Below are 12,708 nucleotides of genomic sequence, written 5' to 3'. Positions count from 1 at the left end.
TTCCCAGGGCTGAAATGGTCGCTATGAGAGGACACAGGTTTAAGGTGCTGGGAAGCAAGTACAGAGGAGATGTTCGGGGTAAGTTTTTCACTCAGAGGGTGGTGAGTGAGTGGAATCGGCTGCCATCAGTGGTGGTAGAGTCGAACTCACTGGGGTCTTTTAAAAGACTTCTGGATGAGTATGTGGGATTTAATGGGATTGGGAGTTACAGATAGTTCTATGGCTTGGTAGGTATGGATGTGATCGGCGCAACTTGTGGGCCGAAGGGCCTGTTTGTGCTGTAGTGTTCTATGTTCTATGTTCGCTCTGCCAGTGCTTGTACTCTCGCTAAAAATGAAGAGAAATGTGAAATATTTCTTTTGTCTCCCCGTGTGGCTTGGTCTCAGATTTTACTTCATATTGTTCTTGTGAAGCACGTTAATACAAGTTGTTGTATTATATTGGCAGTTGTGTGTGCAGTATGTGTGTGATGCCTCCCATGGTTGATGAGCTGGGAATCGTGTGTGTGTGTATGTTTGTGTATGTGTGTTGTGTGTGATGCCACCTGTTGTTGATGAGCTGGGAGTTGTGTATGTTTGTGATGCCTCCTACGATCAATGAGCTGGGAATTGTGTGTGAGTGTGTGTGTGTGTGTGTGTGTGTGAGTGTGTGTGTGTGTGTGTGTAAGTGAGTGTGTGCGTGTCTGTATGTGTGTGTGTGCGAGTGTGAGTGTGTGTGTGTGTGTGTGTAAGTGAGTGTGTGTGTATGTGTGTGTGTGTGTGTGTGTGTGTGTGTGAGTGTGTGTGTGTGTGTGTGTGTGTGAGTGAGTGTGTGCGTGTCTGTATGTGTGTGTGAGTGTATGTGTGTGTGTGTGTGTGTGTGTGTGTGTGAGTGTGTGTGAGTGTGTGTGTGTGTGAGTGTGTGTGTGTGTGAGTGTGTGTACGTGTGTGTGTGATACCTCCTGTGGTTGATGAGGCAAATGCTTTAGTGGGTAAGGGAGGGGGTAAGATGGCACTGGAGTGGGTGAGGGTTTGGATGCATTGGGGCTTTGGTTGAGTTTGAGATTGGGGGATATTGTGAAGGACGGGTCAGGTCACGGGGTGGTTGGTGTTTTAGTGCTGCCAATCGAGTCAGGAGGGTATTCAGGAGGGTGAGGGGGTCAGACAGAGTGCCCTGTGGAGGCAGGGGAAATGTTTCCGTTTTATACTTACCCGATGTAAGAACTGCTCTGAATCTTTCGAACTTTTCCTGGGTAACAACTCTGGGCAGTAAGTCAGAAACATCCGAATTCTCCGGATTTCAGTCTGAGATTCAGAGGGTTCCAGGCTCAGGGGAATTCCCCATATCGGTCTGGGATATGACCATCCGGAGATTGGAAGTTTTGGGTCAGGAGGTCAGACCAACTGAAGATGGAATAAAGAGGTGGACAATGAGAGTTTGAAAGGATCAAAGTGAGTCGGAGAGCTGGAGGGGTTTAGGGAGGGAATTCCAAAGCTTGGAATCCAGGCAGCTGAAGGCACGGCCACCAATGGTGGAGACATTACGATCAGGAATGATCAAGAGGCCAGGATTAGAGGAACACAGATATCTCAGAGGGTTGTGGGGCTGGAGGAGATTCCAGAGATAGGGAGGATGTGGGAACATGGAGAGATTTGAAAAGAAGAATGAGAATTTTAAAATCAAGACATTGCTTGACCAGCGGCCAGTGTAGGTCAGTGAGGACAGGGGGTGATAGGGGAACGGCGGGACTTGGTGTGAGTTCAGACTGGGACAGCAGAGTTTGGGGTGAGCTGATGTGTGCGGAGGGTGGAATGTGGGAAAGCAGCCAGGAGTGTACTGGGATAGTCACGTCTGGAGGAACGAAGGCATGGATGAGACTTTCAGCAGCAGATGGACTGAGAACAGCAGGTGGCTCTCATGGACAAGGTGAGCTCAGAGAAGCCATGAGGGGGGATCGGAGAGAAACTAGAGAAAGATGTGAGTTCAGGGCGAGGACAGCAGGGGCTGGGGCGGGGCGGTGGGGACGGTGGAGGGAGTGGGGTGGCGTTGGGGAGAGAATTAGAGGAAGTTTGTCCTGACGGGCTAGTGGAAGGCACAGGCAGCAGATTGGATGGTCTCAATTTTAGAGACAAAGACCTCCGTGAGATCCTCACACTTGTTGCTGGAGGTGAAGGGGAACCAGACAGGGGAAAGGGGTTTAAAAATACAATCTGCAATTGGGAAAAGAAGCCAGAGCTTATCTTCTCATTCCAGGATGATCCTGGAATAGTCAGCAGTTTTAGCAAATGAGATTAGGAGCCGGGAAATGTTTGAAGGGCTCCAGTTAGATCAGCCAGTGAATGGATAAACCAGTTGTCCACCAGATCTTTTCAGCTCTGTATCCCTGGGATGAAGTGAGTGGAGATGAGGCCAGAGTAGGGGGAACGGCCAGAGGGAGAGAGAATCATGGTTTTATTGGGGATTAGGATATCAAAGGTGGAGGTAAAGGGGAGCAAATCAGTCACTGCAGAAATGTTGTGGTGATCAGAGGGCCAGAGATGAGACAGTTGGGATTTGGAAAGTGTGGTTGTAAGTCAATGGACACAGCTGGAAGAGTTGGGTGAGGAGAAACAAAGGGGTTGCCTCCTTACAGAGCTGGTCTGACAATAAACTGGCTTCAGGTACAATGAAATTTAAGATAGTCGGGATTTGGAAATTTGAATGTAAGTAAATTGGGGAATAGGTTTTTGCAGGGATGGATACAGAAGGGAGGAGGGTTGGGGTATGGAAGGGGGATGTGTCTGGGGATTGATAGAAGGAAGTGATGAGAGATGGTCTTATGTCTGGTTGAAACGATGGGAATAGTGGGACCACGTGAGATGGAAAGGTCAAGGGGAAGGTGGTGAATATGGGATGGAGAATTGTGATTGTGATGGTTTAATCCCAGCAACTTTCAGTTTCTTTTCTGTTTTCAATCTTGTCACTCAAGAGATTCCAGATCAAACTGATGATTTTCAAATGATTGATCATTGGATTTGAGTCCAATCTTCTGCTGATGTGTCATTGATTATGATGTGGAGATGCCAGCGTTGGACTGGGGTAAACACAGTAAGAAGTCTCACACCATCCAGTTAAAGTCCAACAGGTTCATTTAAAGACAAAATTGTAAATTGAGTTTGTATCTTTAAATGCCCTGTTTGTGAACAGAATTCCCACTCCCCTGATGAAGGGTCAGCGCTCCGAAAGCGAGTGGCTTGTGCTACCAAATAAACCTGTTGGACTTTAACCTGGTGTTGTGAGACTTCTCACTGTGTCATTGATTGACAGGCCAAGCAACCAATCAGGACAATCACTTGGTGAAATGCAGCCAATCAGCTGATGGGGAGGTGGGACATTTCCAAAGCACTCACCAGACATATACTGAATATTCTTAATGTTTATTACCTTTTACACATTGACATTGACAGAAAAAAGACTTGAATAAACAGCCCAGCCAGAGGAAGCTGGAGAAATTCACAGGGAGAATGGAGGTTTATTAAAACACTTGTGGAGATTTTCTCAATAACATGAGAATCCTGTCCCTTTAAACAGTGACTAAAGCTTCAATTGTAACTGCAGGGTGAGCAGGAAGGAGGTCTGGTTTACTGAAGCAGATACTTCAGAGGGTCACATTATTCCTGTACAGCTGACAGTCTTCAGCATCTTCGAGAGGTTTTACTTGTTATCACAAATCCACACTGTCCCCATCAAACACTCCCAGTAAAGGAACAGCATGGGGTTAATACAGAGTAAAGCTCCCTCTACAATATCCCAGCAATGTTCTTTAACCCCTGACCCTCAGAAGTGTCTCAGACTCAGTCCCGAGAAGGAAGAGAGTTGTAATTCAATGCTGACAGTGACCTTTGTCCTCCCAGCTCACCCCTGTTCTATTCCAAGTTGTGTCTCCTCTGTGGACTGTCTCTAACACTCTAGGCACATTCTGAACTCCTGACACTCTTGCTGAGGGGAGAGGAGAGGCTCACGTGGGTGAGGGCACAGGAGAAGCGAGCGTTGGACTCCCAGTCGGAGCCAGAGAGGGTCAGCAGGCTGCTGACGCTGTAGGTGTTGTCCGAAGCTCGCAGGTAGTTGCTGGTCTGAATCCCGTTGGAAATGGCTGCACCATCCTTCTTCCACTTCACCTCCACCTCATCGGGATAGAAGTGATCGGCAAGGCACACCAGGGTGGCAGTGCCCTTTGTCTTGACCTCCTCCGGGGAGGGGGGCAGCAGGGTCAGCGTGGGTTGTGAATTCTCACGGGCTGGAAGAGAAGAGAAGGAATTTTAATCACTGCCATTTTCAGGCTTTCAACATCCCGAATATTAACTGGGATCAAACCAGTGTCAATGTTTCAACGTTGCAGAATTCTGAAAATCCATTCCGAGGGAACTTTTTTAACCAGTACGGAACAATCCCAACAGGAGAAGGGGCAGTTTTAGCAGTTTTAGAGAATGAAACTGGGCATGTGGAAGGTGTATCAGTGAGAGAGCATTTGGGTAATAATGATCATAATAGATTTAGAGTCGCTGCGGAAAAGGAGAAAGATCGATCAAGAGTTAACATTTTAAATTGGGAAAAGGCCAATTTCACCAAACTGGAATTTGCTAAAATGAACCGGAAAAAGCAACTTGAAGGTAAATCAGTGTCATAGCAGTGGGAGGATATTCGAGCTGGAGACAGAGTTCAGGACATATCTGTTCATCAAAATATAGCGTGGGACATTGCAAAGAGAATAACTAAGGATTAAATAGGGCGAATTCGAGAGCAAAAAGGTAACTTGTGTGTGGAGAGAGAAGACATGTAGGTGGTTCTTAATGAATAATTTATATCAAATATCACAAGTGGGAGGGACAAAGTTGGCATTATAGTTCAGGAGGGGAGGGATTGTGAAATAATTAATGGGGTAATGATGGTGAGCGAGGAGATATTAATGTGTTTATCATCTTTTAAAATGGAGAAATTCCCAGGGCCAGGTGAAATGTATCCCAGGATGCGAAGTGAAGCAAGGGAAGAAATAGCAGAGACTCTGGCCATTATTTTTCAATCCTCTGTGGCTACAGGTGTGGTGTGGGTGGACTGGAGGATGGATAATGCTTTTTAAAATTAAAAGCTGATGGAATCCAAGGGAAAGTGGCACATTCGATTTCAAATTAGTTCAGTGTCTGAGTGTAAAGGTTTGATTTGAAGCTGGTTAAATCATTTTACAATGTTACTGAAACATTTGTAAAGAAGGTTACGACAAATTCAGCACTGAAATGGTTAATAGTGAGAGTGTTTAAAGACACAGTGTCCCTTTAACAGAATGTTAACCAGTCAGGAAGCTGGGACTATTGCTCAGTCTGTCTGGGGGAAACAGGTTGAGCATCAACAAACCTCAGATCACACACAGATCAGGAGAACTTTATCCCAGAACATTGGAGCAGACTTGGATCAACACACTTCACACAGGATTCCCATTGGCTGGTGTAGAAGCTTCCAGATTTCATTTCAAACCTTCCTGCCCAGCACTGGGCTGAGGTCAAGGGTGAGGCTAGAACTAGTCTCAGTGTCCGGGGGTCAGACAGGGTCACTACTCCGAATGACCCCATGAACTCTGGAGGGTGCGAGTGTGTGGAGAATGGGTGAGAGTCAGGATCAGGAATCTCCAAACTCAAAGACAGAATTACATTTCTACAGCACCTGTCAGCACCTCAGGATGTCCCAATGTGTTTTACAGCTCATTGTGCACAGCAAGATCCCAGGGAACAGACTGAGAAAGAACAGATAAGCAGATTTGTAGTGATGTTGATTGAGGGATGAATATTGACCAGTTCACCGGGGTGAACTCCCCTGCTCTTCTTCCAATAGTACCATGGGATCTTTTACACCCCCTGAGAGGGCAGATATCAGATTGTCTCATCTGAAAGATGGGAGGCCTGTAGTTTAGAGGGGGGATATGACAGGTGTTGGCCCTTTCCCCGTAAGGATTTTGGAAGTGGATGGGGAAAGTGGGAGGTGAACTAGAGAAACATCTTTGTTGCTGCTGAAACTCTTGCTATCTGCTCAGTCACAACTAATAAACACACAGACACATCAGACAAACATCAGTCTGTTTCTGTGGATTCTCTGCTGCTTTCAGTTCAATGAAGAGTGCAGGAGGACATGGCAGGAGCAACAACAGACATACTGAAAAATGAGGTGTTAACCTGGTGAAGCTACAACACAGAGACTGTGTACCAAACAGCAGAAGCAGCAAGTGATAGACAGAGTTAAACCATCCCACAACCAATGGATCAGATCTAAGCTCTGCAGTCCTGTCACATCCAGCCGTGAATGGTGGTGGACAATTAAACAACTCACTGGAGGAGGAGGCACCACAAATATCCCCATCCTCAATGATGGAGGAACCCAGCACATCAGTACAAAAGATAAGGCTGAAGCATTTGCAGCAATCTTCAGCCAGAAGTTCCGAGTGGATGGTCCATCTCGACCTTCTCCGGAGGTCCTGAAGACTTGTGCTCCAGAACTTCCCGTGTCCCTAGCCAAGCTGTTCCAGTACATCTACAACACTGGCATCAACCCAACATTGTGATAAATTACCCGGTTATGAACTGTGCACAAAAACAGGACAAATCCAATCCGCACAATAACCACCCCATCAGTCTACTCTCGATCATCAGCAATGTGATCTGAACATATCCAGAGTGATACCAAGCAGCACTTACTCAGCAATAATCTGCTCACTGACACTCAGTTTGTGTTCCTCCAGGGTCACAAGAACATAAGAACATAAGAAATAGGAGCAGGAGTAGGCCATTTAGCCCCTCGAGTCTGCCCCGCCATTCAGTAAGATCATGGCTGATCTGTCGTGTCTCAGTTCCACATTCCCGCCCTCTCCCCATAACCCTTAATCCCCTTGCCTATCAAAAACCCATCAACCTGTGTCTTAAATATATTTAGCGAGGCAGCCTCCACCACTTCAACGGGCAGAGAATTCCAGAAATTCACCACCCTTTGTGTGAAGAAATTCCTCCTCAACTCCGTTCTAAACTGCCCCCCCTTTATCTTGAGGCTGTGCCTCTAGTCCTACTGTCCTTTCTGAGCGGGAAGAGCCTCTCCACCTCTATCCTATCCATCCCATTCATCATCTTATATGTCTCAATGAGATCTCCCCTCATTCTTCTAAACTCTAACGAGTACAAGCCTAGTTTATTCAGCTTCTCCTCATAGCTCAACCCCCTCAACTCCGGCATCAGCCTAGTAAACCTCCTCTGCACTCCCTCCAAGGCCAAAATACCCTTGCATAAGTGCGGCGGCCAAAACTGCACACAGTACTCCAGCTGCGGCCTCACCAGTGCCCTATACAGCCGCAGCAAGACCTCCCTACTTTTATATTCAATCCCCCTCGCTATGAAGGCCAGCATCCCATTTGCCTTCCTGACCACCTGCTGAACCTGCAGGCTGGGTTTTTGCGACTCATGCACAAGGACCCCGAGGTCCCTCTGCACCGTCGCCTGCTGCAGTTTTTTGCCACGTAAGTAATAGTGCGTCCTACCATTATTCCTACCAAAGTGGACAATTTCACATTTGCCAACATTAAATTCCATTGGCCAGTTCCTGGCCCATTCGCCCAGCCTATCTAGATCCTTCTGCAGACTCTCCACACCCTCCGCATAATTTGCCGTTCCACTAATCTTGGTGTCATCAGCAAATTTCGACACCACACACTCGGTTCTCTCCTCCAGATTATCTATATAAATGGTAAATAGCTGAGGCCCCAGCACCGACCCCTGGGGCACTCCACTAGTCACCAACCGCCAATCCGAATAGCACCCATTAACCCCCACTCTCTGCCTCCTATTTGACAGCCAATCTCCTATCCACGCTAACACCCTACCCCCAACTCCATGCCCCCTAACCTTCTGTAACAACCTCTCGTGAGGCACCTTAAGAAACGCCTTTTGAAAATCAAGAAACACCACATCCACCGGTCCTCCTCGATCCAACGCACAAGACACATCCTCATAGAATTCCAATAAATTTGTCAGACACGACTTCCCCTTAACGAAACCGTGCTGCGTCTGCTCGATCAAACAATTCTCCTCAAGATGCCTCGCTATTTTCTCCTTGATCACGGATTCTAACATTTTACCTACAACAGACGTGAAACTAACTGGCCTACAATTCCCTGCCTTTTGCCTGCCACCCTTCTTAAACAACGGCGTAACATTAGCCGTTTTCCAATCTTCCGGCACTTCCCTGGAAATCCAGCGACGTTTGGAAAATAATCACCAAGGCTCAGTTCACTGAGGTCACTCAGCTCCTGACCTCATTACAGCCTTGTTTCAAACATAGAGAAAAGAGCTGAACTCCAGAGGTGAGGTGAGAGAAACTGCCCTTAACATCAAGGCAGCATTTGAGCAAATGTGGCATCAAGGAGCCCTCGCAAAACTGGAGCCAATGGGAATCAGGAGAAAACTCTCCGCTGGTTGGAGTTATACCCGGCACAAAGAAAGATGGCTGTTGTTTGGGATTTAACTCTACAATCTATATTAATGAGCTGGATGAAGGGAATGAGAGGAATGTCACTAAACTTGCTGATGATAAAATGAAAAGTAGAAATGCAAGTTGTGAGGAGGATAGAGAGTCTGAAAAGGAATAGTGATAGGTTCAGTGAGTGGGAAAACATTGACAGATGGAGAATAATGTGGGAAAATGTGAGGTTGTCCAATTTGGCAGGAGGATTGAGCAGAATACTAGTAAACTGGAGAGATTCTATCGAGTGATCTGGGTGTCTTTGCATCCAGGAACAGAAAAAAATTAGGAGGGAAATGGAATGTTGCTCTTCATTCCAATGAGGATGAGTATAAAAGGAGGGATGTTTTGCCAAAGCACATTGGGAAAATCACACTTAGAATATTGTGGACACTTAGGGTCTCCTTACTGAAGGAAAGATATAGGAGAATTGGGAAGAGTTCAGAGATGGTTCACTAGGCTGATTCCACCGAGTAAGGGATTGTCTTATGAGGAAAGCTTGAGCAAGTTGGGCCGATACTCATTGGAGTAGAACTTATTCCACCACCTCAGCACCATCTTCACCAGGGCAATTAGGGATGGGTGATAAATGCTGGTCTGCATAGAATCACAGGAAATAGGAACAGGAATAGGCCATTTGGATGACTGGATTGGCCAAGCTAAATTGCCCTGAGTGTGTTCTTTAGGTGGGTTAGCAATGGTAAATGCGCAGGGTTACAGGGAGCCTGGGTAAGAAGCTCTTTTGGAGAATCGGGTGAAAAGATTTCCCTCACGTCTCTCAAAATCTGCTGCCTCTGTGATTAAGGGGAAAAGTTTCCTCATATCTACCCTATCTCTGTCCCTCGTAATTCTGTCAATGGACTGAATAGCCTCCTCCTGCACTGTAGGGATTCAATGGCTAATAAAAAACTACATGGACTGTGTAAGGTTTCCACGGGTGAAGGGATCCATTTTAAACGGACCCTGTTGTGACCAATCGAGGGTGGGATTCCAGCTGATTACTCCTCACCCAGGAGCAAAACAAAATTGGGATCCGGTTCAAGAAGTTAACAAATGAGGGACCCTGTCTGAGGACTGGTCACAACATGTACACAGCAAGATCCCACACACAGCAATGAAACAATCAGCATTTTCAGTGATGTTGGATCCGGGATAAATGTCGGTCTGAACTCATCCCAAAGAGAAAGTAACAGAGAGTCTCCCCAAAAGCCTGGAACACTGAAGCCACTGGATTGTGAGCCCTGCTGTGGCTGTTTGTCATCAGAACTTCAGCAAGAGATAAGCAGGGAGTGGAGAGAGCAGAGTGAAAGCTGGGGCAGGTGGCACCTCGGTGTCTGACTGTGCTGCTGCTGTGATCAGTTATATCAGAGAGTGAGACAGAGAGTTCAACTTCACATCAAACTCTGCCTGTGTGTGTCACACTGAGACTGACAGGAGTCTAGAGAGTGATTTCACTCCATGCTGCAGGAATGTGAACACAGCCTGCAAACGTCCAGATCTCCTCCACACGGTGGGTAAAAGCTGCTTACTTATATCTTGCTGCTTAAAGGGGGGAATGGAAGGAAAGAAATACAGCTGGACTCCCTGTTCTACACAGTGTTCTTCAATCTACCATTTCATTGACTGCAGCTTCCTCACTAACACCTTCAACTATTCAGTATTTGTGTTTGAGAAAGTTTCAGCATTGAAAGGGTTAATAACGGAAGATTGGGCTTTACTTACTCAGTCTGAGTTTGGTTCCTTTACCAAACGTAAAGCACACTGACAGCTTCCAGTGGAGGAGCTGTACAAAAACCTCTGCTCTCTGACTCACTCACTCACTCATCTTTTTCTCTCACTCTTTCTCTCTCTCTGTTTCTCTCAATGTCTCTGTGTTTTGTTGGGAGAGTTGAGATTTCTAATTTGAGATGATAAATCTTTCAGCTGCTCTTCATATGTGGACATGGAGAGTAAGAGGGAAACTCGAGGCCTTCAGTGAGCGGTGGACACCACAGGGACTGGAGTGTGTAGCGGACAGTGCAAATAATTTGTTCAGTTTCCTTTCTTGTGTTTAATATATATTGTATAAAACTGTGGGATGTGTCAGTACAGGAGGTGGTGCTGTGTGTCCATTATTATATATTATATAAAACTGTGGGATGTGTCAGTACAGGAGGTGGGACTGTGTGTCCATTATTATATATTATATAAAACTGTGGGATGTGTCAGTACAGGAGGTGGGACTGTGTGTCCATTATTATATATTATATAAAACTGTGGGATGTGTCAGTACACGAGGTGGTGCTGTGTGTCCATTATTATATATTATATAAAACTGTGGATGTGTCAGTACAGGAGGTGGTGCTGTGTGTCCATTATTATATATTATATAAAACTGTGGGATGTGTCAGTACAGGAGGTGGGACTGTGTGTCCATTATTATATATTATATAAAACTGTGGATGTGTCAGTACAGGAGGTGGGACTGTGTGTCCATTATTATATATTATATAAAACTGTGGATGTGTCAGTACAGGAGGTGGGACTGTGTGTCCATTATTATATATTATATAAAACTGTGGATGTGTCAGTACCGGAGGTGGGACTGTGTGTCCATTATTATATATTATATAAAACTGTGGGATGTGTCAGTACAGGAGGTGGGACTGTGTGTCCATTATTATATATTATATAAGACTGCGGGATGTGTCAGTACAGGAGGTGGGACTGTGTGTCCATTATTATATATTATATAAAACTGTGGATGTGTCAGTACCGGAGGTGGGACTGTGTGTCCATTATTATATATTATATAAAACTGTGGGATGTGTCAGTACAGGAGGTGGGACTGTGTGTCCATTATTATATATTATATAAAACTGTGGGATGTGTCAGTACCGGAGGTGGGACTGTGTGTCCATTATTATATATTATATAAAACTGTGGGATGTGTCAGTACAGGAGGTGGGACTGTGTGTCCATTATTATATATTATATAAAACTGCGGGATGTGTCAGTACAGGAGGTGGGACTGTGTGTCCATTATTATATATTATATAAAACTGTGGATGTGTCAGTACAGGAGGTGGTGCTGTGTGTCCATTATTATATATTATATAAAACTGTGGGATGTGTCAGTACAGGAGGTGGGACTGTGTGTCCATTATTATATATTATATAAAACTGTGGGATGTGTCAGTACAGGAGGTGGTGCTGTGTGTATTGGGGTTTTTGTAAGGCTCTGTATCAGTGTGTAGGGGAAGCTCTGACTTTGCTGACAGTAATAATCAGCGACATCCTCATTTTGAACATTGCTGATTGTCAGGGTGAATCTTGTCCCAGATCCACTGCCGGTGAATCGGTCGGATACTCCTGTGAATCGATTTGTTGCAGCATAGATCAGCAGAGCCAGTTTCTGTCCTTCTCGCTGTTGAAACCATTCAACATCTGCACTCGCATCCTGACTGGTCGTACAGGTGATGGTGGCGGTCTGGCCCAGGCTCACTGACAGCACCGGGGGAGTCTGGGTCACGCTGATGTCTGCATTGATACCTGAGGCGTAATAGAGAAACAGAGTGAAGTAAGAACTGTCACAGAAAGAGGCTGTACAATGAGATATTGTTGGAGACACTGACTGTTCCTCTCCTTTCAGCATTTTCCCTTCAATCACAAGTCAGGAGAATTGGATTGAAATGGAGAGCAGGGAAATATTCAAGGTGGAAGGAGAGAGATTTGTACCTGCGATGCAGAATGCCAGAGGCCAGAGCAGCTGGATGGCTGAAATCATGGTGTATGCTCGTGTCCCTGTGCCTGGTTACTGATAAACTCTCTCTTCACTGGGCTCTGCTTTATAAAGCTGCAGCCTGTGAGAGTCTCACTGTCTGTTCCTCAGTTTGTAAATGGTCTGACCCAGAGAAACCACGTCAGCACCTTTCACTTCCTCTTCTTCTCTCTCCCTCCCTCAGTCTCTGTCCCTCAGCCTCTTGATATCTATATTTAGGGTTGAGGTAGGGAGATTCTTCCACTGAGAAAGGACAGCAGGACTAGAGGGCATAGCCTCAAGATAAGCTGGGGCGCAATTTAGATCAGAGTTGAGGAGGAACTTCTTCATTCAAAGGGTGGTGAATCTCTGGAATTCTCTGCCTGTTGAAGTGGTAGAGGCTGCCTCGCTAAATATATTTGTTACGGGTAGATAGGTTTTTGACAGACAAGGGAATTAAG

At 45.9% G+C, this 12,708-nt stretch overlaps 1 gene segment (V, D, J or C); it reads right to left on the bottom strand.

Moving 5' to 3' along the window:
- Positions 1-3,926: 3,926 nt before the first annotated feature.
- LOC145348599 (Ig kappa chain V region Mem5-like) lies at positions 3,927-12,274 on the bottom strand. The segment is given in 4 exon segments: positions 3,927-4,255; positions 10,231-10,263; positions 11,740-12,039; positions 12,226-12,274. Coding segments are annotated over 4 exon segments (711 nt in total).
- Between the last annotated feature and the right edge of the window lie 434 nt (positions 12,275-12,708).

Source organism: Carcharhinus amblyrhynchos, chromosome 9 (assembly GCF_965287045.1).
Source record: "Carcharhinus amblyrhynchos chromosome 9, sCarAmb.v2.hapA, whole genome shotgun sequence".
Taxonomy (NCBI): Eukaryota; Metazoa; Chordata; class Chondrichthyes; order Carcharhiniformes; family Carcharhinidae; genus Carcharhinus; species Carcharhinus amblyrhynchos.
This window is presented reverse-complemented; position numbering and strand designations above follow the sequence as displayed.